Source organism: Lissotriton vulgaris, chromosome 7, assembly GCF_964263255.1.
Source record: "Lissotriton vulgaris chromosome 7, aLisVul1.2, whole genome shotgun sequence".
NCBI classification, from domain to species: domain Eukaryota; kingdom Metazoa; phylum Chordata; class Amphibia; order Caudata; family Salamandridae; genus Lissotriton; species Lissotriton vulgaris.
The window spans coordinates 1,037,795,313-1,037,822,462 of NC_141695.1; the positions used below are offsets into that span (position 1 = coordinate 1,037,795,313).

General features: G+C 45.4%; 1 protein-coding gene across 1 annotated transcript; it reads left to right on the forward strand.

The window, feature by feature from the left end:
- Positions 1-420: 420 nt before the first annotated feature.
- Positions 421-18,452, forward strand: LOC147702886 (dual specificity protein kinase CLK4-like). The gene is made up of 13 exons (XM_086931469.1): positions 421-634; positions 1,309-1,473; positions 3,086-3,299; positions 4,137-4,227; positions 4,574-4,640; positions 6,003-6,119; positions 6,215-6,381; positions 6,468-6,562; positions 13,577-13,706; positions 13,964-14,046; positions 14,770-14,849; positions 16,500-16,590; positions 18,146-18,452. The coding sequence occupies exons 2-13, from the start codon at positions 1,310-1,312 to the stop codon at positions 18,284-18,286; spliced, it is 1,440 nt and encodes a 479-aa protein (XP_086787595.1). The 5' UTR covers positions 421-634; position 1,309; the 3' UTR covers positions 18,287-18,452.
- Positions 18,453-27,150: the final 8,698 nt, after the last annotated feature.

Sequence of the window (27,150 nt, forward strand, 5' to 3'; positions counted from 1 at the left end):
GCCTTCAAATTGGTAGTCTCACGCCTGAATCGGGAGGGTTGGCATGTCTGCTCATACCGAGGCGACGACACCACACGCACATTCTAGAATGTTCAATGTGGAATACACCATCGAGGGGAAGCATGTACCACTAGGCTTACGGGGAACAAGGTGAATGAAAAGAGGAACTTAACATTATAAATATATCATTTTACTAAAAATAACATAAAACACTTAATATCCACGTTTCGGCGTTAACATGTGAACGGCCTTTTCGGTAAGGTCTCTGCTGTTCATGTTGGTAACCACCCACCAGTCGCTGTAGTGTTTTGCAACGATCTCCTTTCTCCGACGTTGCTAAGGCTGAAATTCTACCGAAGTACTTCTTCGATATCTATGACGCTGCAGTGGTGTGCTCCACCCCCTCCTTGTATGGGCAACACAAACAAGAAGCGTATGACGTCTAGCAGTCAAAGACAATGAGCGTATACGCAATCACGTAGCATAATCGTCGCCGTCTTCTCGAAGACAGTCCCATAGACGCCATTTCAAGGTTGTCGTTTGACTGGGCTGGTTGGTGGTTTGGGAGCTGGCAGAGCAGAACATTTAGTTTATTTTTTTTCGGACTAAAAAGTGGCATTTGCTGGTACGCAAGGTAAGGGTTCGATTTTGTTCTCAACTTACATCTGTTGCAGTAACGGTCGTATTATTTAGTAGGGGAAGTACTAAAATTGTGCTTTTGTCGTCCTCCGTTACTCCTGTGAGCAGGCCACGAAGGACTCTGAAAATATTATGTTCACAGTACAAGTTTTCCCGAGAAATTTTGTTTTTGTCGCTTTTCTTTTGTTTTCCGGGGAGGGAGCGGTCGACAGGCTGTACAGACGCGCACAAGATGGCCGTCTACTGCCTGCTTGTGTAAAGAAACGTCCGCCATGTTAGGGTTCGCCCGAATTAGCTTTGACAAAATGGCGTCGTGTTTGTTCGACCTGACACCTGCGAACCAAGACGTTTTCGGATTTGAGCAAAACTGTTATCACTTTGTAAAGTAGTGCAGTACAGAGAACATTTAAATGGACTCTGCTTTTTTTTTAACGTCGGTTGACGACCCTCGCTGGCTAAGAGATGGTGGGCAATACGTCGGAACAATACAGACTTTTTCAAGGTTATAAGTATGTTAGGGTGCGTTTTTGTACGTTCAGACACTCAGACTCGCGTCCACTTAAGCATGGTCAAAATGAGTAGTACACGATACTGTTTTCTGTTACGGCCTATTATGAGACGTGGAGGTCTTATTTACTTGCTGATTTCCTTTTTTTAACTTTTCTTTAGGATGCGGCACTCAAAACGAGTTCATTGTCCAGATGAGGATGACCGTGATAGTCTAGATTACAGAAGACACGGAAGCAGCCATAAACGAAAGAGGAGGTCTCGTAGTAGTACACGAGAAAATAAGCTTCGCAAGCGCAGTGTTGATGATTTAAAGTCTTCCGAAAGGTAAGTTTAAACACCTGTCGACGTCATCCAGGCATCTATGTCACATATGGAAGTGATTGGGTCGTGTTCAATCTGAATGGTGGGTGTATTCGATGTTTTGACCTTTACATCGATCAGTTTGTCGAGGAGGTTGTGTGTTTTCGTTACCGAGTGTTGTTGGGTTGCAGGTTATTTAAAATGCCTTTTCTTTAATACCGTGTATGTTTCACCTGTATAATTGTATGCTATGGGAAACTGTTATCGTTGCCATGACGTAATGAATGCGGATAGACTTTCAAGAGGTCTTTTATGCAGGCCACAGTTTCTGTCGCATCATTGAAACAGGGTGCATGAGTGGTGTGACTTGATGCTGTAAAAAATGTCGGTTCTGGTCGTTAGATATGTGGTCCCTTATGTAGGCGGCTGAGGAACTTTGACGAGTAAAACAATCCTGAACAGGTGTACTTTCAGTGCTCTTTGTAGGCAGGGAGACATTCGCTGCCTCCCAGATATGACTATGGTCATTACCTGAATTGTAATGGCCGTTTTATTAGGATTTGCCTACGGACAACTTTTAGTTGAGCGCCGATAATTACATATTGAGAAATACCAACGCGTGTAGTGGAATTTTTGGTTATCCTAATGATTGGCCTTTTTTGTCACTCATTTGCTTGCTTAATATCTAACGGCTTAACTTTCTTATGCTATGATGCTCCCTGGGACCACCGCTTATTTGCTGTCCTATTTTCATGACGTGTATCCCGACACCTCACGCCACGTCAGAGCATGCATTTTGGTGTTTACGTTGTGTGCTGCTCTCCCCACCCAGACCCGCGTCACTACATGGTCGATTTAAATATTCATCCGCCCCCCTTCCGACAGTTGACACTAGTCTACCGACTCATCTGGGGGAGGAACGTAAGTTGGTGTATAAATCGTACTGGTGTCGTGTATATATTTGAGCATCCAATATCTCGCTGTCAAGAACAGGTATTGAGAGGAAGAGATGGGTTGTTGTCCTAAGGAGATTAAGCATGGGCGGGGTCTGTTCAACATATTGGTAGGGCTTTTAAGCATAAACGCTCTCGCAACCCTGAGTTGTAATATATTGATTTTATTAGCCCTATAGTTGCATTCCACTGTGCGAATGTCTGTGGCCGCCTTATCGGTGCCTTTTTAAGTCTCGGCTACTAGATAGCGGGTGCACGGTTACCTTGGCGAGCACATCCTTTTCACGTTGCTCCATCTGATCTGCTATGTCCGTCCCCCCCACAAAGCATTTGTGAGGTTTTATTCGCTATGCGGTCAAGACAAGGTTATACTCCTGACGCTCAAACAAGGCTGCCCCTTAAGTGCCAAGACTGTTAACTGCACTTGCTTGTTGCCTGTCCAATGGGGAGGACATTTGGAAAAAGTGTAACTCCCTCCCCCCTATCCCACTTTTACCAGTTCATTTGAATAGTAACTGAAACATTCCTTCCATCTCCTCTGGACCTTTCCACCCCCCCTAAAGACTGCAGAGCCGATAATACCTGCTAAGGAAATAAAGCTATTTTGATAAAAAAATAGACAGAAAGCGTGGCAGAGAAACTAGTCAGGAGTGTAATACAGATGTGTATTCGTTTGCTTGTAGTCATTATTTGTGCACCAGGTCCATGAATGAGAGGGATGACCACGACCGGAGGTATGTTGAATACCGAAAGAATATCTACAAAGAAAAGTTGGAAGATGATCATCATGATGGGTACCATACACATGGCAGCAAATCGTCTGGCCGAAGCGGGCGAAGCAGTCGTCATAAAAGAAAACATAGAAAGGATTATAGCACCAGCCGTCCTCTGCACACGGTATGGCGATGTTTTTGTACTTCGCTGTGTTTTTAGTATCAACAACTATTGACATTAGACCAGGCTTAATTTCCCCGTATTTCTGGATGTTCGTGGTGAGCACAGCACCAATTTAGCTTTTTCTTGCTGCTAGTGAGCACGCCTTTTCTTCCTGCTAGTGAACTAATTGCAAATGCAGTAATGTATTATACACCGCTGCTAACGCCAGTTGAGAAGCAATTGTGACACCTTTTCATGGCTTAAATTTGATATAGAACCGATTGTTTTTAAAGGCCTTGATTTCTGTTTCTTTCTTAGTGTGGGAGTAGGGCGTATTATAATCGGCTAAGCGCACCATGTGCCGAGTTAATCATGTTAGTAGGATTCAATGTATGCCAATAGCCAGAACTGAAGTATTTAAAGTTCAGTTTTCAAATTTAAAACTTTAATACTGTCGTGATTTTTAATAACGTAGTTATGAATGCCATGGCAGTTCAAATTTAATTTGATATTTTTTTTAAATGTCCTTTAAATATTCGCGAGAACTGTAGATAAAATCCAGTGTCTCAAATTTACTGTTTTTTAAAATGTTGTTGCTTTGAAAAAAAATATTTTGAAGAATCTTATCTGAAAATTTGTTCCTTGCCATGTTTTTCTTCTGTAACATAAACTGTGTGCCCTGTGAATTTCTGGGGACTGAATTTGAAATGGCTCCTGCCAACTGTTCGTGGCCTGGTGCGTTATCTGAATGCCCGAATATCTCCCCGCTGAATGATTGAATTACGTGTTCTGCCCTGAATTCACACTGGTATATTGATTGGCTGGACGATCTTGGTGGCGCCCACTTGACGTTTCCAGAAGAGGCACCGCAGGAAAAGATCCAGGAGTGTAGAGGATGATGAGGAGGGTCATCTGGTCTGTCAAAGTGGAGACGTGCTAAAAGCAAGATGTATAGAATATTTTTTCAACACTTTATATCTATTTTGACAGAATAGAATGTTTAGATTAGAATTTAGGGTGTTTTGGGAAGGATTTTTACTTTATTTTCTTACTTTAAAAGCATTTGTGCTCCGTAAAATTAACTATCCATTGTACTGTAGTCTAAGATTAGGGCCAGTTAGTTTTATACCTTTTTAAATAAATAACGTAAAATAAACTGATTCTAGCGCTGACATTTAAATTTAACTTTCGTTTATTTCAGCCTAGAATACATGCATTGATAGCATTTTTTTAAGTATCTTGCATTCTTGTTTTACATAAACGTCAGAATCACTGAATGCTCTTTCTGTTTATAGATGAAATTATTGCCACTCTGGGAGAAGGTGCCTTTGGGAAAGTAGTGGAATGTGTTGATCGCGTGGGGTAAGTTTGTGAAATCTCAACCAAAGACCTGCAGTAGTTACTGTTATAATAATCACCATCCTAAGCAGTACAAGTGGTACTTTATAAGTTGCAGTGTGGTAGTCTTTGCCTCCACAATCGTAATTAGACTAATTTGGTCTCTACTTAACTCCAGGTACTACTTGTCAGGCTATCCAGGTGTTGACAGGGTCTAGTAGTTTTGCCAAGTCTCCAGGAACTTCCAGAACACTGGGAAAAGTTGGGAGGTCCATAGATAAAGGGGGTAGCTTGTTCAAAGTCTTTTCTGCTAGGTAGGGGTAGCGACCTCTGCATCTGGTTTAAGGGGCGATGGTTAAGAGTCGGAGATGGGTGTCTGGTGTGCTGATTAAAGTTCAGGCAGTGGTTTAAGTATGTGGGTCTGCAGTTGTGTAGGGCCTTGTATGCATGGGTCAGGAGCTTGGAATGGCGTTTTCTGATGATGGTTCCTCTAGAGAGATCCAGGGTGGCTGCAGCGTTTGTATGGTCTGTAGTCGTCGGAGATGATCTGGAATCTGTGTAGAGCATTGCTGTTGACCAGTCGGCTGGAGATGAGGCCCTTTGGTGATGGTGCGTCTTGAGTTTTTGGGTAGCCATTTGAATATCTTGCAAAGTATGAAGGGGGATGTAGAAGCCAGAGGAGACTATTGACCGGAGTCATCTTGGTTAGCTTGATGCCCTGAATGACGACTAGGTTCCTAGCATGGTCAGTGGGGGGTAGGGAGAAGTCTGATTTCTGATGGCCACCAGGATGCGTCCCATGGGGAGCTCGCTTTTCGTTTCCTAAATCCTTCTTATCTGAGCTTCGGCAAGTTGTCTTTCAGTCAGTTGGCCACATTTGTCATGCATTTTAGAAATTGGTCTTGGTTGTGCCTTTGGAAAGGATGTGATGTTGGCTTATATGGTGACTGGGTTTTGGCAGTGCTGTCCTGAGGTGTATTAAGTTTTGAAGAGGGTAGAGCTGAGTGAGCATCCTTGTGGTACTCCACAGGTGATTTCCTTGGGTTGTGGGTGGGCCCTCTACGTTCTTCCGATGAGGAAACGGACGATCCATCTGAGAGGTGTAGGCAGATCAGAGCTGCAGTCTGCTCGGTCAGGTAGGACTCGGATGCTCTAAAGTAGTTTGCATTTGATGTGATTATGCCTGGTTTCTTTTGCTTTTTTGCAGGTCGTTAAATATGGAACTTTGTAGGGAAAGATTCCGTACTTATATATGTATTTACTTTTCTGCAATAAGTGCAATCAAGTTGCTTTTCTACATAAAATGTACCTTTTTTAAATGTGTATTTTTCTATTTGACTACCTAAGACATGACTATATATATGCATATTTTCTTTTCATTTAAAGGGGTGGTGTACATGTTGCAGTGAAAATTATTAAAAACGTTGATAGATATCGTGAGGCAGCCCATTCAGAAATCCGTGTTTTGGAGCATTTGAATAGCAGAGATCCAAAGAATAAGTAGTAAGTGTTTAAGTACTGTGCGTGAAATAACTAATTTTGATTACAGGATATCTTTACAGAACATACTTAAAAATTATTTTTATTTTTTCCCCCAGCTTGTGTGTCCAGATGTTAGAATGGTTCGACCATCATGGTCATATTTGCATTGTCTTCGAGTTGCTGGGACTAAGCACTTACGATTTCATCAAAGAGAATAGTTTTTTGCCGTTTAGCATTGACCAGATTCGGAGCATGGCACATCAAATTTGCAAATCTGTTAATTGTAAGTACCTTTTTTTTGTACGTGTTTTTAAAAAAAAAATGTTTTAAAATTGCTAATGTGCCTTTTTTCTTTATTTCCACTCTTAGTTCTGCACCATAATAAACTGACGCACACCGATCTGAAGCCCGAAAATATATTATTTATCCAGTCGGATTATGTTGTGCATTACAATGCAAAAATGGTGAGTATTTATAGGGGTTTGTAAGCTGAACATTGGATTTTTGTGTATGTTTGTCACTGCGCCTGTAATATTGAACCCTTTTGGAGTGTGCTTTTGGCAGTGCACATGTTCTCTGGCTAGTACACGCCAACCATTGGCTTAATCATCTTCCATACTTTGGCTAGAGACTGTCAATCATCTTATGGTGGTTCTTGGTGGAGCATTCCTCTTGTTTAATGTTATTTGTTGTTTGGATGTATTCCATCTCCACTCTAATGCTTCAGTACGATGAGAGGCTGCTTTTTACCCTGTTTTGCTTGCTCCTTCCTGCTCTGTTAACATTTCATACTTGAGCCTATTAAACCCATACCACCATTGGCATGACTGTATATGTTTGTTAGCATGCTTGAAACTTGTGATCAACTCTTGACCATTGATAGCACAAATTAACAAGTAATGTCCAGTTGTCCATCATGGGCATCTTGGTTATGCATAGTAGAATGGCATTTTTGCAATATTGATGTCTAACTGCGGTTGAAGCTGAGCAGAATTTATATTCCCTCTTTAAAAACACTTGATTGACTGCTGGTTATTTCCCCACCAGTTTTTTTTTTTTTTTTTTTTTTTTTGGTGCAGGTACTTTAAGATTTTCAGCTTTCAATTAGTGCTTTTTTACAACACTCTGGTTTAACATGGCTCTTACGGGACCACATCCTTTAACCGTTGCTCATTCAGTGTCCCAAAATTCGTTTTTAGGTTTCGCTGGGGGGCGGAGCAGTTAGGCTCCTCCTCCAGCGAAATCTGTAGTTTCTAGTATGGGTGACTTTAACCCGCCTCTCTGCTTCATTGGCTAGCTCCATAAATGGAGGCTAGCCATTGGAACAGAGAGGCGTCCGTCAATGCCGGACCAGACACGGGGGCGTTCCCGAGATTCTTTGGCTTTTGCCGACGTCACGCGACGCCGGGAACGCCCCCGTGTCTGGTCCGGCCGGCCGTGCTTGCTGCTGTCCTCCCTCCTCCCGCCGTCCCCACGTTTCCCTCCTCCCTCCCGACGTCCGTGTCCTTTCCCGCCCCCCTCGTCCTCTCCCGCCCCCCCTCCCCCCCCCCCCCCGTGTCCTCACAAATATTGGTTGTCCCGCCCGGGGGTTTCTTCAGCCGGCCGGCCAATCCCAGCGCGGCCGGCCGGAAGTGCCCGCCCCCCCCCCCCGCCGCCCAGCGCGAGAAGAGGAGCCACGGCGAGCGCTGGAAGTCTGCGCTGCTCCCGGCCGGGTGACAGCAGACTGGGAGCCCAGAGAGGAACTCCCGCAGCACCCGGGTGAAGCGAGGCGGGACTGGCCTGCAGCGCTGCCACCCCGGCCGCCTCACTTGGAAGGAGGAAGAAGCGGGCGAGGGTGGGGGGCTAACCGGACAGGAGCGGAGGGCCGGCCAGCCGAGGAAGTCCAGGTGAGTGGTTCCTTTCCTGTCCCCCCTCCGCTACTGACGCTATAATTTCCTTATTTTCATCGTGGGGAGTCTTGAGCATCTCCGCTTCGTTATTTTACCAGCTTCTCAAAAAGACTTCCTTTGGTTGTACACGCTGGTCTGTACTACACTGTGCGGGCCTAGTTCCGTTTTTACAGAACCTTACCCACAGAATCAGTGTCAGTCGCACGATCGCACGTACACCCACATCTACAAAAACAAACACGTACCCACATTATGAACACACTCGAAATGCCCCGAAGTCCACCCACACGTAGAAGCATACAGGTAGTACTGTAGAAAAAGATAAGTATCGCATCAACGTGCGCCGACAGCCAAACACACAGCTCACACATTTGCTTAACATACCCACAGACCGTGCCAGACCTTGCACACACACACATACACACACGGCACCACCCCAGTACTCTGGTACACTCACCAACGCATGGAAAACAAGCTTCCCCACTCGGGTAACTGCTGGAAGTGAAGGTAGGCACATCGGGCATGAGTGTGTGTGGGGCTTCAGAATTGGCACTTTCCCCTGTATGACGAGCACTGCTAAAAACACCAGCATACGGACCTGGAACCCTTGGAAAGCTGCAGTTTCTAATAGAAAGCACAAGCCCGAGTCTAGGAACTCGGCAGCACCCTCCCCCGAACCACAATCCGCCCCCCTCCACAACTATGTAACACCCGAGATGTCACAAGACAGCTCAATAAATCCCACTGCACGTATATTCCGTGGCCGCGTGGACAATGCCACCTTTTCATACCCACATCTGCACATATCCCATTCCCCCAGCAGAGCCAGCGAGGGAACCAAGCCACCAGGGGCTGCGTCCGTGCACTCCCTGCTCCTCCCAGAGCACCTTTCCCTCTAGAACTATGAAACATCAGAAAGGGTTTCTGGCCACCCCAGGCCTGGCGTGTCTTACCCTTTCTGCCGAAAGCAAAAATCTCTACGGTGAACCCCGATTTTCTGGAACCATATACCACGGCCTCAAGTGACAAGCTCTGCCATGCGCCCTTTCCTCTACCCTCCCAACTCTTACAGTTTTTCTCCTCCACAGGCTGAGATTTCTTTTAAGTATTATTCCCCTCACCCATGGCCCAGGTCTTACCCCCCAGTCATGTCGCATCTCGATTCGAGGCTCTATCTCACGCCCCTTCCCGGTGCTAGAAACCCTTCTAAAGGATGCCCCCATCCGAAGCTCTATTTATCCACTGCCCCCAGAGAGATCCCAACTTTGTAACATAGCGCTTTGTTTCTTATTTGGCTAGACTGTGTAACATAGCGCTTTGTTTTCTATTTAATTAGATTGTGTAACATAGCGCTTACTTTTGTATTTAGTTAGACCATGTAACATAGCGCTTTGTTTTGTATTTAGTTGGACTTTGTAACATAGCGCTTTGTTTTGTAGTTAGTTAGACTGTGTAACATAGCGCTTGCAAGGCTGTGCCTCTCACGCTGACCCGTGTGAGTACCTACCGACCCAGGGGGGAGCGTCAGCTCTGCTGTTGGTGACGTCTACTTGCCCCTCTCTCTCACAAGGTACACAGAGTCTACTCCCCTCTCTCTGCGTCTCTTCTCTCCCTCTCTAGCTCTTCATCTCTCTTATTTTGCCTGTTTCCTGCTCGCTCGCTCTCGTGCTCCCTCTCTTTCGGTCTCTCACATTGTCTCGCTCCTGCTCTACATGTGTGTCTCTCTCTCTTACTCTCACCCCTTTCCATTCTGCTTTTTCTCCTTTCTCTTTAGCTCTTGTTCTTTTTTTCGTTCTCACTTTATCTCCCCTCTCACTTCATTGCTATTTCTCCTTCTTTCTTTTTCTTACTCTCTCTCCATCCCTTCCTCTCCCTCCCTAACTCTTTTCTTCCCTCCCTTCGTCTCCCCCTCTCTCTCCCTCCCTCCTTCCTCTCTCCCTCCCAGCCTCCCTCCCTGCCTCTCTTTGTCCCTCCTACTCATCATCCCTCCCTCCTTTCCTCTCTCGCTCCCTTTCTTACAGTCAGTGCTATTGTGAAATGTCAGTGCTTCGTGGGGGGTCTAGCTTAAACTGCATTTCTGGTCGGACCCTTTCTTAGCATTCCTTTCTCTTTTTCACGGGTGATTTTAATGTCGGATTCGTTTTCCTTAAACAATTTGTTTTGACTTTGGCTAGAGTGTGTAACATAGCGCTTTGTTGTGTATGTAGTTGAACTTTGTAACATAGCGCTTTGTTTCTTATTTGGCTAGACTGTGTAACATAACGCTTTGTTTTCTATTTAATTAGATTGTGTAACATAGCGCTTACTTTTGTATTTAGTTAGACCATGTAACATAGCGCTTTGTTTTGTATTTAGTTGGACTTTGTAACATAGCGCTTTGTTTTGTAGTTAGTTAGACTGTGTAACATAGCTCTCACGCTGACCCGTGTGAGTACCTACCGACCCAGGGGGGAGCGTCAGCTCTGCTGTTGGTGACGTCTACTTGCCCCTCTCTCTCACAAGGTACACAGAGTCTACTCCCCTCTCTCTGCGTCTCTTCTCTCCCTCTCTAGCTCTTCATCTCTCTTATTTTGCCTGTTTCCTGCTCGCTCGCTCTCGTGCTCCCTCTCTTTCGGTCTCTCACATTGTCTCGCTCCTGCTCTACATGTGTGTCTCTCTCTCTTACTCTCACCCCTTTCCATTCTGCTTTTTCTCCTTTCTCTTTAGCTCTTGTTCTTTTTTTCGTTCTCACTTTATCTCCCCTCTCACTTCATTGCTATTTCTCCTTCTTTCTTTTTCTTACTCTCTCTCCATCCCTTCCTCTCCCTCCCTAACTCTTTTCTTCCCTCCCTTCGTCTCCCCCTCTCTCCCTCCCTCCTTCCTCTCTCCCTCCCAGCCTCCCTCCCTGCCTCTCTTTGTCCCTCCTACTCATCATCCCTCCCTCCTTTCCTCTCTCGCTCCCTTTCTTCCTCCCTCCCTCTCCCTCCCCTCCCTCCCTCCCTCCTTTCCTCCCTCCGTCCCTCTTTTCTTCCATTCCTCTCTCCAGTCCCCCTCTCTCAACACCTCCCTCCCTCTCCACCTCCACCTCCCACCCCACCTCACTCCCTCTCTCCCTCACTACCTCTCTCCATCCCTCCCTCTCTCCGTCCGTCCCTCTCTCTACCACCCTTCGTCTCTCTACCTTCCTCCGTCCATCCCTCTCTCCCTCCCTGCCTTCCTCTCTCCCTCCCTCTCTGTCCCGCCCCCTCCCTCTCTGTCCCTCCCTCTCTCTCCCTCGCTGCCTCCCTCTCTCCCCCTCGCTGCCTTCCTCTCTCCCCCGTCCCTCTCTCTCTCCCTCCCTCGTCTCTCTCTCCCTCCCTCCCTCTCTCCATCTCTCCCTCTACCTCCCCCCTTCCGTCCCTCCCTCCCTCCCTCTCTCCCTGCCTCTCTCCCCCCTGCCTCCCTTCCTCTCTTCCTCCCTCACACTCTCCGTACCCCCCTCTCTGTACCCCCTCTCTCCCTCTCGCTCTCCCTCTCTCCCTCCCTCTCTCTCTCTCCCCCTCTCTCCATCTCTCCCTCTCTCCCTCCGCCCCTCCCTCTCTCCCCTGCCCCCCTCCCTTCCTCTCTTCTTCCCTCACACTCTCCGTACCCCCTCTCTCCCTACCTCTCTTCCTCACTCTTTTGCTCTCATTCGCTTTCACCCTCTGTGTCTCGGAGACTCCCTCATGCTATCGGTCCATAAGCCTGAAGACTACTTAAGGAAGCCTGGGACCCACAATTCCCTGGAGCTCGTGGGGGATCAGTACCACTGAACCCCCTGAGATGTGAAACCGAACCCACTGCACCCTCTTATGTGTGAGCTGCTGCTATGTTACGATATTCTAAATACACCTCACTGTCTCCGAATATTACATATAAACACACATTTTGAATTTGGACGAGTGCCCCTGTGCACTGTCAGTGATCTGGCCAAAGAGGGCACGAACTACCTGAAACTGGATCATAAATCCAAGATGTTCCAAACAGGGTCCCCAAAAATACGTTTGGCCCAGAGCCCCCAAAATCCTTAAAATGTCCCTGATGACAGCGCTGTAGTGATGGACTTCCATTCCTGGAACGTGCCAAACCTGGACCATAGGGCATCCCGACTGACCATACATCCTCCTCCCGGTGACGGGATCAAGTTCCTTCATAGCTCATCCTGCAAAGTGGTTCACTTCAAGGCGTTCAGGTGCGTTCATTGTGTCTGGTGGTTTTGAAAAGCGCCAGATTAGGAATATTGGTTTTAAGCGTTGTACAATACAGCGCCCCTACATTCAAATCACACAAGGTCAGGTAGGTGAAAGGAGAGATGAGACTTCATGCCCATTCAATCCACAGGGTTTATTCTAATACTGGCAGCGGGAGGAGCTTGTGTACCAATTACATAGATGCCGCCAAAAGGGAACAAGCATTTACAATGCAATGGTCTCGGCATTCTTAAAGTTAGAGCTATTGGCATTGCTCATGACATTATTTTTATTTATGCTTTTGTTTTTAAAACATAAATAAATAACATTGTCATTTACAATGCCTATAGCAGGTCATAAGCCTCCTTTTGTTGGAGTCTCCTGGCTGTCAGCAGTCAGGAGCCTCACACCTGATGCAAATGGAGCGGAGGGCTCTGTGCGTGTGTGTGGGGAGCTCTTTGCGTGTGTGTGGGGGGCTCTTGTGTGTGGGGGGCTCTTGTGTGTGGGGGGCTCTTGTGTGTGGGGGGCTCTTGTGTGTGGGGGGCTCTTGTGTGTGGGGGGCTCTTGTGTGTGGGGGGCTCTTGTGTGTGGGGGGCTCTTGTGTGTGGGGGGCTCTTGTGTGTGGGGGGCTCTTGTGTGTGTGGGGGGGGCTCTTGTGTGTGTGGGGGGGGCTCTTGCGTGTGTGGGGGGGGCTCTTGCGTGTGTGTGGGGGGCTCTTGCGTGTGTGTGGGGGGCTCTTGTGTCTGTGGGGGGCTCTTGTGTCTGTGGGGGCTTTTGCGTGTGTGGGGGTCTATTGCGTGTGTGGGGGGCTCTTGCATGTGTGTGGGGGGCTCTTGCGTGTGTGTGTGGGGGGGGCTCTTGTGTGGTGTGTGGGGGGGCTCTTGTGTGGTGTGTGTGTGGGCCTCGTGTGTGTGTGGGGGGCTCTTGTGTGGGTGTGTGTGTGTGCAAATGCAATACGTCTCGCATTTGCGACAGAGTAAGCTATTGGCATTGTAAATGACAATGCCATATATTTATCTGTTTTCAAAACCAACACATAAATAAAAAGTTTGTCATTTACAATGCCAATAGCTCTAACTTTTCCGAAGGCGAAACCGTTGCATTGTAAATGCTTGTTTCCCTTTGTTTTAAACGCCTCATTGGGTAGAAAGCGCGACATACATTTCATTCAAACCCTGGTGTCCAACATGCAGAAAAAGCTATTAAGAGTAATCTGAAATTTCCACCAAGGTTATCCATTATTATACTTCATATTGCCAAGGAAAGTTCACTGAAAAAAATCAAGGCAGTGAAAGCTAGCAAGTGAATAATGTAACTGAATATTGTGATCTAACAAGTACGTTTTCTGAGAGCAAAATAGATTGCTTTGAACTCGTTAACCTTTGTACTTTTTTCCCGTTAGAAACGCGATGAGCGAACATTAAAGAACAGCGACATTAAAGTTGTCGACTTCGGAAGTGCTACCTATGATGATGAACACCACAGTACTTTGGTATCCACAAGACATTACAGAGCTCCAGAAGTTATTTTAGGTTGGTGTAAAATCAACTTGCATTGTGGTATAATCGAAAGCCTACGTCTATTGAGTTTTCATTCTATTGTTAGGAGTGGTATTCGTATTTGCTGGGGCAGCATTAAATATTTGTATCCAGTTGTCAACCTTGTACCGTATGGAGTTGTACATAAGTCTTGTAGCAACTAGTTGCGAGATTGATTTGCGGTTCTCAACCAATGGGCTAATTGTATGCACAAATGATGGTTAACTTTTTTATTTTCTTTATTCCCTCAGAACTTGGGTGGACGCAATCGTGTGATGTTTGGAGCATTGGCTGTATTCTAGTTGAATACTATATCGGCTTGACCATTTTTCAGGTAGCAACTCCTTCACTGTAAATATTGTGTGGTATTTTCTGCCTCTAAGGAGTCAGGAGCAGTTTACCCCTCAGCAACTGCAAGTTTCTTAAAGCTCTTAAGGGTATACCACCAACTGGATGACACCGATACTCTGCTGCTGCCAGCAACTTTTCAAAATTTGCACTGGAATTGAATTGCAGTAGCAGTGTTACTTGATGCTTGAACACATTACCCAATGGCAATGAATCTGCTTCTTGAACCGTGCCCATTCTTTAGATTGCTAAGATCAAGTGCTCGCTAACCTAGTCAGCACGGCGCGAATTTTCGCGCTGTGCTGAAGATTCGAAAAACGGGTGTGGTCATGACGGAACCGTTCCGTCATCAGCACAGCCGTCATCAGCACAGCCCAACCGACGCTGATGATTGAACCGTTCCGTCATAAGCATCGAAGAGGGTAATTGACTGCCACTTGTCTGTGTGCAACACATCTTCCTATAAATTTTTTTGTACTTAAATTGTAGTCTTTCTCCTTTATTCCGTCTGTTAACAAGTAGTTAAATATTCAATTGTTAAGTCAAGTGGGAAAAATACATGGTACCTTAGACTTGGGTGAAAATAGTCTAGTTTTGTTAGTGCGCCAAACCTAATTTAAGCACTCGTTGCTTCTTGGATGTAACCTGTGCTTAATACTTCAGTTTTGTTACCTGCCTGCTAATATTGCATTTGACGATTGTCTTTCAGACGCATGACAGTAAGGAGCACCTTGCAATGATGGAGAGAATATTGGGCCCAATACCAACTCATATGGTAAAGAAAACTCGGTAAGAAAAAGCGTTTATGGATTTAAAGAGTGTTAAGGAGTTTTTTTTTTTATAAATTGAATGAATTGAATGTTTGGTTCTTGCTCTGCTTTATTACCTAGGAAAGAAAATAATCTAGCACCACTTTAAGTTTTTCATTGTTAAATGTCTGTCTGAAATGACTGCCCTTCTAGAAATAGTAATTTTACATTCTTTTAGTTGATTAATCCACGGCCTTTCAAAACCATCTTGCAATCTCAGCAAATTTGTTATAAATCGGCAAAAACAAAAGTTTGAAAGGGTGGTCCTCTAATATCAGTGCTTCATGGTGTTTTGAATATGCAGTGCCGACCTACAGTAATCACACAACCAGGAACAAAAGCTGTTACTGTAGTTCCCTCTAGTCCTCTCCCACCTTAAATTAAGGAGCGTGGGGGGCAGCTAAAGTTGCTTCAGAACCATGTATTTGTTGGGAAGTGTGGGATTGGGTGGTGGCAGAGCGCAGCTTCAAAATTTGGCACCAAACATGTCTTCCCAGCTCTGTAATGCAGTTCTGGTTTGCAGGGCCATGGTATTTTTGTGGCAGGCTTTTAGTGCCGGTCTCTAAAAAAAAAAAAAGACCCTACATTTTGCTTGACCATGCACCATCAAAGCAAGACCTTGAAGTAAGCGGAGTTGCTTTCAAGGTCCTCTATCTGCATGTTCCTAAAGTCTATAGCAACCAGGCAGCTGCTCTCTGGCAGGCTTTGGCCTAAAAGTGGACGGTCACTTGCAGGCCAGAAGTGGGAACTGTACCTGCTTGAATATCACTACTCTTAATTTACTGTGAATAAAGCAGTTCTTAGGTTGAGGCCAGGCTGCGCATGCTCTGTGAGGCATGCTGTATTCGACTAAAAGCACCACCCACTCTCCACCCATATTTGTCGTTGGTTGTCCTTGTCCTTTGTAAATGGCTTTTGATTCATTAATGGGCTTGTTAGTCCCTCCTTAGTAATGCCATGTCTTTATTTGTAACCTCCCATTAGGACTGGCCCTTTTATACTTTACACTGTCTAAGATAGTCTTGGGCACTATTTTCTTTAATGAGTTTCTCCTACTGCAGGCACAACATGCTTTTTCTCTAATGTTCAGCACGCAGTGTGCACCTGACTTTCCAAGCAGACTCGGACAATGGCAGCCCTTTCATTGAAATAAAATAGTACTCGCATTTACATAAGTTTGAGCTATTGGCATTGTATAAATGACTGTCTTTTATGTTAATTATCAAAATATAAACATAAAAAGCAGTAATTTACAATGCCAATAACTTAAAATCTCGCAAATGCGCGACCTGTTGCAAATGCTTGTTACAGCTTTGTGAACTGCAGTTGAAAGTTAAGAATCTTACAATGAGCAGACAAGACAGCCTGTCCATGACCATCTTTATAGTGACATTAAAGATTGTTGTATGTATTGGGTAAAGCTTTATTTAGGTACAAAATCTACTCTTGTGCTAATGTCTGAAAGAATCTGACTGCTCCTTAGGGGGCTGGTATCATTTAAGCAAATGGATGGAGAAGGATGGCTCGAATAAATAGTTTACTTGAGATTTTACTAATTTACTAAATAGTTTTTATTCTTATCTAGGCAGTGTGGAAATCATGTTTGTAATGAATGTCAAATTTGTTGCAGGAAACGAAAATATTTTCATCATGAACGACTAGACTGGGATGAGCATACGTCGGCAGGTCGATATGTCAAGAGGCGTTGTAAGCCATTGAAGGTATTTGTCTTGTTATGGGTGATAAAGGTTTTGCCTTTTTTGTTTAACAGATCCAATTTTTTAGTAAAAAGCAGGTCATTTGATTTAGTGAACCTGCTGGTTTAGTCTGTACCTTCAGTGCTACATATCTTTACCCCACCCCAACCCTACCCAAGAGGGTGATCTAGCATTTTAGGGTTCTCTAGTTGTGAGCACTTCTGTTTTCTCACTCTACTCTGATCAACTCTCTCAATACTATAATTGAAATGACATTCCTTACGAAAGTGCTCTTGAGGGTAGCCCAGCATTTTTTTTTCTAACTAATGATTGTCTCTGTTTCATAAATATTGTAACAACTGGTATATTAATCTCGTATGTCTGTGAGCACATGTTAAATCATAGATGAAAGCTCAGTCTCCGACCCTAGAGTTAAAACAGCATAGGAAAAATGTAAAGTACATTTTTAATGGTCTTTTTCCAACGTGATTTTACCCGTATAGTTTTGAAAGTAATGCACAAGATGCATTTTGTATCACCCCCTCATCAGCCAGGCTAGCTTGAATCCAGTGGCACAGTGAGCCCAGGACCCACATCTGTGCATACCCGGCGCAATTAGGGGGAGAAAGCTAAAGACTCGCACATAATAATGGATTGCTGAACAAATCTATCATTTCTCCCTCCGTTGATCTGGGTTAAATCCTTTGGTTTTGCTCACCATGCCACACCAGTTTAGTCCCAGCCGGGCTTGACTGTTCCATGGGGAGCACGGTCAAGACTGATTTGCAATTGGTAAGGTCTAAACTGGAATGGCATGGCTTGAGCAAAAACTATGGATTCAACCAAGATGTGGTACTGTGGTGCATTTTTGATTTGATCAGCATTTCGTCCATATGTTTTGTTTGCACTTATCCACTGTGAGCATCAGCTGCTAGAGGGTAGACTGTACTTGTATGTCGTGGAGCTTTGGGTGCTGTTCTCTAGATGTTTGCTCTCCTTACTCACCTCCTTATAATTCAGAAAGGAAGTGCCATGACCAATGGCTTGTAGCCTGTATAGGTTTTAACTAAAGCAATTAAGAAAAAGCTATATAGAGTAGAGGTGCTGAATTCGGTGGTGTCGGAAATACTTTTAGATTTTCAGTGGCCTTCTATATTAAAATCTTTGTAAAACAATAAGTACCTTCGGACGTACCATAACAAGTGGATTAGCTCAAAAGCTGGCTACAGGAGATAGTTTGAGTAGCCTTGGCCACAAATGAAAGTAATTTCCATGCATGTTGCTCTAAGAATGGATGCTCATTTAGCAGATATTTTGATCCACAGGCCAATTGTCCTGAGCCAGTGACACCGGCCAATTGTCCTGAGCCAGTGACTTATGGCAAAAGTATTAACACTTGTAGGATGTTGGGGGGGGGGGGGGGGGGGGTTTACGCTGAAGTCTAAAAAAAATCTTGTATGGTTAGTTTTGTGTTTTTTCTCAACTTCAAGCAAATTCATGTGAAAATCAGCAACAAATAAACTTTTTGTCAATGGTCTCGTCAAGTTGAAAATCCTTCCTTTTTGTTGTATTTTTACAGGAATTTATGCAGTCTCATGATCCGGAACATGAAAAGCTGTTCGACCTGGTTAGCAGAATGCTGGAGTATGATCCAGCTAAAAGGATTACATTGGATGAAGCATTGAAACATCCGTTCTTTGATTCATTAAAAAAAGAATAACCAGTTTTCTTTTGTTATTTATATTTCTCCAGAGAAGTTTAATTGGCTGTGTCAGTCAGATTTAAATATTTGTACATTTATTGTAAATATAAAGATTTTTTATATTGCTGACGTGTAACTGTAAAATGGTGTCATCCTGGCAATAAATCTAACCGAAGTCTGAATTGTTTTCAAGGCCTGATGGTTTTGTTACTTTACTTTCCCTGATGTACAACTAGGAAGCAGACTGACCCCTGCTATCAAAATTGAATAAAAGGAACCTTCACTTCACAATGTAAAAAAGAAACCAAAAACATAAGTGCAGTACCCAAAAATAGTAAATTGTCTTTTAATATTTCTATGCCTGATGTAGATAGGAGCCTATTTAGGTTTTGTGTTGAACCACTCCCCCGCTCACTCAGCATTTTCTTTGTTTTTTTTTTTTTTTTTCTGTAGGTAAAAATACCTAATTGAGCAGCTATAGATGCTCTGCATAAACATGCCATCTAATGTTGGGCTCCAAGGGTTCAGTTTCTACTCCAATAAAATCTGGCAATGCGCATGGGCACTGACTCAATTTATAGCTTTTCTGTCTGGTTTGGGCATGTATCGCTCGTGTTCCCTGACTTGTTCATTCGTTTGGCCCTGCATTGTTGAGTCTTCAACTCTGACGCTTGGAAACCTTCCTTTTAAGTTGTCCCTTTCTGCTTTGGCAACTTGCCATAGACTGGACCTCTCTACGCTGGGTTCTGTTCAGCTTCCATCTTTGCCATAGGAAAATAAAGGGTAGTAGAGGGTAATGAAATGGCTGCTCATAGAACACCTTTCATAGGGCTGTGAGGCATGCAAGGGGGTTAGAATGCCCTTGGGTATGATCAACTATGGATCCTGAGTAAGTACCCCTTGGATTAGCTAAAGTTCCCATAGTTATGTGGTTTAGTGTGGATACAGAATATGAAACCTGACCAGTCAAAGGAGCTCACAGCACTATCAGTTTTCAGTATTTTTATTTTGGTGTGGTTTTTTTTCTAGCGGGTCTCCCTCCTGAAAGTGTGCGTTTCCTGCTGCGTCGCTTAATCCTAGTCAGTTTACCCCGAAGGAGTACAAGTCTTGAGGTCTCTCGACAATTCAAAGAACTGCAGTCCAGGTTCTCCTAATTTCTTGTGCCAGATCTCAATGCAGAGCATTAACACCTGCTTGTTTATCAATGCTAGCCCCTCTAATGATTATATTGAAGGCCTCCCATATGGTAGCCCTCGCTATTTCAACTGTTCAAAATATGCCGGAATTGCTGTTCTGATATCCTCCTTGAACACCTGGTCTGTTGAGGCGCCACTCGGAAATCTCTAATTCAGTAAATTTTCAAAAAACTGTTGTACTTTTTGCTGGTCATTAAGGACTCCTGTTCCAAGTACTTTAGGAGAATGCATGGTGGTAAAAAGCAGGGATATAGGAGCCATAAATGCCAACCATCAAGGCAGATGTAACCACCATAGGGGTCGGGACTGATTAGTAGTCCATAAGGCTAAATGTAGGAAGGTGGATACGGGACTATGGTTACCCCAGATTTTTGCCTAGTGTTTAGCTGGTTTTCTACTTAGCCTGGGGCCCTGATTAACAGGATCCCAGGCCAACTATCTGCTCTCTTTAAAATGGACTATGTACCCTAGGTACATCTCCAATTGGATACTGGGTCACCTTATGAGTCCCTGTACAGTGTACTATAGGTACCCAGGGCATAGGGGCTGCAGCATGTATTATCCCACACCCTGGCCATTCACATTGACAAAACTGGCTGATCACTCAGCTGGGGCAAGGTTGTGTAATCGCCCCTTGCTTAGATATAGTATACCTATATCTAGACACCTATAAGTCACTCCTTTTTCTGAAAGATACGTCTGTCAGTGGATTCCTCACCTTGTGAATATCGGCAATTCTTTTTGTAGCTACGCGCCGACGTGGACGATGTCATAAAGGCACTGCATCGCACGCGACTCCTCTGACGTCAGACACTACAATAGGCCCACGCCGGCGTGATGACATCAGCTCCCTTTTTTCCGCATCGTCGACGCTAACGGTTTTGGGGAATCTCTGTAGCCTTTTAGTAACTTAGTTGCTATTTTCTTCACTTTCCTGTTTCTTTGTGTCCTTCACGATGTCGACAAAGAAGACCGGCTTCAAGCCTTGCAGAGAATATGGGTAAATGATGTCTATCACGTACCCGCACGAAGATTGCATCTGGTGTCTAAGTTCGGACCGTGATGTCGATGGATGTTCTTCATGTCGGAAGATGAACCTGAAGGCTCTGCGTGAGAGGCCAAATTACTGGTGGCAAAGGTGACATGGAAAGAAAGTCTTAGAGGTCTTGTTTGAGAAGGGCGAGGTTGGTGTCGAGATCAATGCCTCGAGGGGAGTAGACTTCGAAGTCCTCATCAGATCATGCTTCGAAGTCGAAGCAGAAGAAAAGAAGACCTCAGTCCTGACGTCACTCCGGTAGGAATTCGGACTCTAGGTCGAAGTCACCCAAGAAGGTACAATCTAAGGGGATTCCTCCGGAGGAGGACTTGGGTCCTGAAGTTGGGGGCTTCGCCTTCGGAGTCGCAGGTTCAGTTGCCGGATCACTCTCCGATTCGATCTCTGGTGCTGTTCCCGGCCCGAGAGGATTAGGAAGAAGTTCCTGTGGGTGAGGATTCTACGCCTGTGGAAGAGCTGAATACGGAACCTGTGGGTGAGGATTCTATGCCTGTGGAAGAGCTGAATACGGAACCACCTCAAGGCCATCCTGAGGGTCTTCAGCCACCTTTTCCAGCCCCAGGCCAAGACCAATCTGCGTTTTTGAACGCTATGTATCGAGTCTTTTCAAGGGCTTGGTACCCCTCTAGCGCACCTTCGGGTACCATGGGTTGACTAGCCTTCAATTAGGGGTTCCTCACTCCTATGGTCCGGCTCCATTTATGCCGTTCATCACTCTACTTTGGAAGAAGACTGAAGAATCTCCCTTGTGGTGAAGGAGTGACCACCCTGCACAAACAGGCACCATCCAGCGATCGACTACTTGCTTTGCTGCCGCCTGAGCCTGACCAGAACTGGATTCCCAGACATCCAACAGCCCGATTCACAGTCCCTGCAAAGCTGAGACCAGTGGAGGCGACGAGAGACTTGGAACTGGCCATCTTGAAAAGTCTGCGACCTAACTGTGCAGCCCCCGAGGCCTCCTTGAAGCTGTGCATTGGGGCTTGAAAAGCCCCAGCCCCGAGCAGCATCTGCACCTAAGATCAGACCTCCACCCTCCACGAGTTCTGCATGTAGCCCGTTTGCGTTTTCCTGCTCAACGCGTCTGCCCTGTCACTTGGCTAGTGGCCATCTTGGTGACTATCTTTTGAAACTACACCGCTGGTCTGGTTGCTCCTGACTGGCCCTTGCTTCCCTCAAAAGAAGCAGCCCCTCAGACCTTGCTGGTCTGAGTAAGAAGCCTACATCGCATCCTGCGTGGGTTGCCTTTGCCAGGGCTTGTTGACTCCAATCCTGAAGCAGACAACGAGAGCCTTCGTGGGATAGTCCGTGCCTGCCTCCTGGTTGTCGTTGATGCCTCCTTGTCCACGTAGCTGCAGAGACCAGCTTCCCACCAGCACCTGATTGTTTCGCGACATCGCCTGGTTCCTTCCTGGTCACTGGCTAGTGACCCAGACTCTGTCCCCTCGGCTTTCAGGTCCTATACATCTTCGATCCACCCTTCTCTCCTGGCCGCCCGCAGCATCTTTTCTCCAAGGCTCCATAGAACTCCACAAAGAAACCTGACACACTTTGGGACCTATGCACCCGCTTCCTGTGGGTTATGTAACACGAGTACTGCGGTGCTCCTGTAAAGAGTAACACTCCTAGTTTCAAGTGGTTAGGTTCTAGTCCAGTCGGAAGACTCCCAAACATTTTTAACTTTCTATTTTTACGCACCCATTGACTTCTGTGTGCACACATGTGCCTTTAGACTCTGCACATTCATCCTGTGGGCCTCCTGCTCCCTAACCATTGTTAGCTCAGTGTAGCCCCAGCGATTCCCAAGGCCCTAGGCCTTACCATTGTTAGTGACTTAGTACTTATACCACTTTTTTTAGTATATGGTTTAGCGGGCCACCCGGGCCTATCCATATTTGTGCAACTTTTGTATGTTATATTAAGTTACTTGTTATGCGCTTGTGTGCTCATAAAGAGTTCAAAGGATTTCTTTAGAAATAAATACATATACATATATATTTTGAATATATATCCTGTGTGGGGTCCTTTCATTTGGTATTGAAGGGATTGCATATGGTGAAACAGCTGGCTTCACATGCCCCTGAGTTTAGCGTAAGACTGCTTTGTCCATGCTACCTCTAGGCTAGCTTGTCTATAAGGTTGACTTTACAACCATCACCATAAGGGTTGTTTGGACTGGTGCAAGGTGCTCACTAGAATAGTGAATATCATATACCAGGCCAACTTCTCACATTGGTGTGCAGCGGGTGGGATTTGAGCTTGCTGTTTTAACAATTGTAATCTTTGCAATATCATTTGAAATATCATACAGGTACCTCTAGGTACATATAACCAGACTTACAATACTTGAGTTCTACTGAACTTAGTTGTTATAGAGCAAAGGGCTTAGCGCACCCTGACTACAACTCCTAGAGAGGTTTAGTAGGTAAACACTTGGTGTAGGTAGTTGCATCACATCCACTTCACTAGAGAATGTCTGGCACAGGAGAGCCCAGTGGACTCAACCTGTGGAGAGCAACCCTCCCAAGGTACCCTCCATATTTTCTATCTTTAGTTTCAAGGAACTGAGGCACTTGTGTACAACAAGAAGGTTGAAGCAAGGGTCTAACCCTACACTTCAACAACTCTTGGATGAGTATCAAAGCCTCAGGTGCAGTTCCTACAGGGAGTGCAGAAGAGGTCCCGCCCTCTACAGAGAATGCCACTGACTCCCCTGTCATAGAAGATGATTAGGAAGAATCTGAGGAAGAGGGTAGCCAGGTCTAGGTCAGGAGACTTAGCTAGGCTAACAAGCCAATTTGGGGCTGAGAATGGGACAGCCCAATTCAGGCCTCAAAGTGGGCTTAACCAGAGGTACAGGAGAGGGAGATCTCGCTCAGGAGATTCTAATCACTCCAATGCTTCTAGGGGTTCTCAGAGGGGAATGACATCTCCTCAGAGGAGAGAACACCAGGTTAGGATGAGGGAAGTCCATCTCAGAATTGAGCGAGAGCAACTTGCCCTAGCCAAGGATAAACTTGATTTTGAGAGAGAAAGGAAGTTAGGTGGGGTAGAACCCACTGGTGGCAGCAGTATCCCTAAGGATAAAGACAGGTCCTATGACAGACACCTGAGTAAGATTGTGCCCCCCTACAAAGTTGGGGATGACATCCACAAATGGATAACTGCTTTGGAGAGGGCCTGCAAAGTACAGCAGGTACCCCAAAGTCAGTGGGCAGCAATCTTGTCTCTCCTTTTCTGAAAAAGGTAGAGATAAGCTCCTCAGTTAGTGATGATGCTAACAATTACACTGTCCTGAAGAGTGCTCTGATTGATGGGTTTGGCTTAACCACTGAACAGTACAGGTTGATGTTCAGAGATACACAGAAGAGACTCTGGACTGATTTTGTAGATTGTGCTACTAAGGCTCTGGAGGGCTGGTTATTGGGCAGCAAAGTACATGACTATAAAGGATTGTATAATTTGATAATGAGGGAGCAGATCCTTAGTAATTGTCAAAACCAGCTTCTACACCAGCACCTGGTGGACTCCGATCTGACCTCTCCCCAAGAAGTGGGTCTGAGGGCAGATAAATGGGTCAGAACCAGGGTTAGGCCTAGAAATCAGGGTAGTGATCAGAAGAAAGATTCTACCAAGACTCAAGAGAAAGGTGGGGATAAATCTAAAGACAAGACTTCCCCAGGGCCCCAAAACTCCAATGAGGGGGGTGGGTCCCAAAACGCATCCTCTAACCAGAAGAAACCTTATTGCCATGACTAAAAAGCCTGGCCACTGGAAGACTGACAGCAGTTGCCCAAAGGCCAACAATAAGGAGAACATACCCCCAAGTAATACTCCCAGACCTCCTGTTACTATTAGTAGTAATCCCCCAGGTGGTTGGAGTGCCCCCAAGAATTTGGCTGAGTTTACATTGGGAGCTCAGGTGGACTCTTGCCTAACCAGGCCCTCTAACTTAGCTAGTGGACTCTTGCCTAACCAGGCCCTCTAACTTAGCTACTCTTGTCTGTGAAAATGGCATGGGGTTTGCCAACTTCACTGCTTGTCCCAACATTTTGGGCAAGTACAGACAGGAGCCCCACATCAATGGCCAGAAAGTTGACGCCTACAGAGATGCAGGGGCTAGCATCACTATGGTGACTGGCTATTTCCCTCAGGACAACTTTTACCTGGGTTCACCTATCAGGTGATCAACATTGATGGAGTGCAGAAAGATCATCACATGGCAGTAGTAAATCTCAGCTGGGGAGGTGTCCCTGGCCCGAGAGTGTGGCAGTGTCTTCAAACTTGCCTGTTGATTGTCTACTGGGGAATGATCTAGAGATCTCAGCCTGGGTAGAGGTAGAACAAGAAACCCATTCCAAAATGGTAGGCCTTCCAAAAGAGGTTGTTGGGGCTGTGATAGCCCCACCGCAAGCAGAATTCCTTCCTAAAGAGGTGGGAAGGGCTGTGATGGTCACAGCCAAGCTCAGGCAGACTTCCCTGAAAAGGTTGGCAGGGCTGTGATGGTCACAGCCCACACCCAAACAGATTTTAGTGTTGTGAAGCCTGAAACTATGGATCACTCCACTCAAACAGAACATTGGGGAGGAAGAAAAGTCTCCCTCCCACCAGACATTAGGTGAGTCAGCCTCCTCAGTGAACTGACCCTACCTCTTGTGAAGGAACTGCCCCAGAGGTATGGACATACAATTTGTCCTTCAATGCACACTATTTGGATATACATGTATCTAGATGAGCCTAGAATGTCAACTTGACCAATGATTCTAAAAGTTGATAATAAGCATTGATGAACATATGAATGATACCTGCCCTATTCTGTTTTATAATTGATACTGACCCTATGTTAAATGTAAAAAAAATATCATGTTTAGTTTTGAATGCGACTGACATATTTGTGTTTTTCCTTTTAGATTTTTTGTTGCACACTACACATTGTTATGTCTGCACTTCACGAATGAAGGCCACAGGCCGAAACGCGCGTAGTGTTTAATTCCACCGCATTACCTACCTTAAGTCTTGTGCTCTGTTCCATCTTGTTGCCAACCTCAGTTTTCCATCGACCTAATTTCATGTTTGTTCACAAAAATTCTTTTGCTTTCTGTATATGTTATACAATCATTTGTATTTTGTGTCTATATAATCAAAAGCATCTTATTACAAATAATTTATATATGTTTATATAAAAAAAAGCAAAACTATTTTTTTATACATCAAAGATAAAATATATACAATAAAAAGAAAAAATATAAAGGATAAAATATGTCGCTCTGTTTATTAACACATAAATGTCGCAAGGTAAATTTCAGATGTTGATTATACAAAGGGCAGTTTTGAGAACTGTTTGCTATTGAGGGTGTTGCACTCTCTATCTTTTCAAAATTGACTGCCCCAGAGGTAGTCAGACCTAGCCTGGCAGAGCCCCTGATGTCAGTGGACCCTTCAAAGGTGGCACCCAGTCTGGAGCAGGTAACCTCCCCCTCTCTACCCTGCCTCAGTAAGCCCAGGGCTGCAGAGGTCAGGGAGGCCAGTGGCGGACCCAAAAGGGCCCCCTGTCCACAAAAACCACATCAGCAGATAAGGGGCACCAAAGCTACCAGCCCTAGCAAGGTGAAAATTTCAGAAACTCCTGAGGGATCTCCCTTACACTTAGTTAGGAACCTCCCCCAGACGGATTCTGTTGGGCACAGCCAAACCTGGGGCCCCAAACCTGACCTGTCCCTCCAGTAAACCAACAAAAGGGACCCAGCCTCAGGTAGCCAGAGGTTGACCCTGAGAGCACAGTACAACTCAGTCAAGGAAAGAAAGGCCTATATGGTGGAAAGTGGTTGGAGGAAGCTGTGCCCTACGTTAGAGGAGCCTCGCTTCAGTACTCCATCTCAACACCAGCCTTTTACTTTGCCAAAACACACCACAGGTAGAAATTCCCTTTGTTGGAGACCCTATGATACCCTTAGGGTAAGGGATTGCTTAGTGGACCATGAGACGGGGGGTAACTATGCTAGTGCAGGTACTTACTTATATGGCCACTTAGGCAATATAGGCGTACCTGGTCAAGGATAGCCTTCTCTTCTTTCGTTAGGGTGGGGAGGGGGTTGTGTAGGGGTGGGGAGGGGGTTGTGTAGGAAGGTGGATACCTGACTATGGTTACCCCAGATTTTTGCCTAGTGTTTAGCTGGTTTTCGACTTAGTTAGCCGTTCTCACTAAGGAGATTAAGGCTAGTAACAATCCTGTTTAGAGCATTTTTAAAATACTCCAGGACTTCAAAACCCGGAAAGATCCCGTCTCAGCATGCATTACGTCTGAGCGACAATGTGAGGAGCTGGCTACCTTCTTTGTTCAAAAGGTTGAGACCATTTATAAATCCTTTTCTGCTGCCCCTACGGACTCTGCTCCCATTACTAATCGTCTGCCCACTTCTTGTTTAGCTGTTATCCCTCCTATGTCCCCTGATGATTTTTTTACACTGAGTAAGAGGGTCAAATCGGGCTCCCCTATTGATCCTATGAAACCTGATCAATTTAGGGATGCGTTATCTGTACTACTGTCAACTATATGCCAGATTATAAATTCTTCCTTTTCTTCAGCTGTAGTGCCCATTTCTTGGAAAACTGCGAGGGTGGTCCCCTTGCTG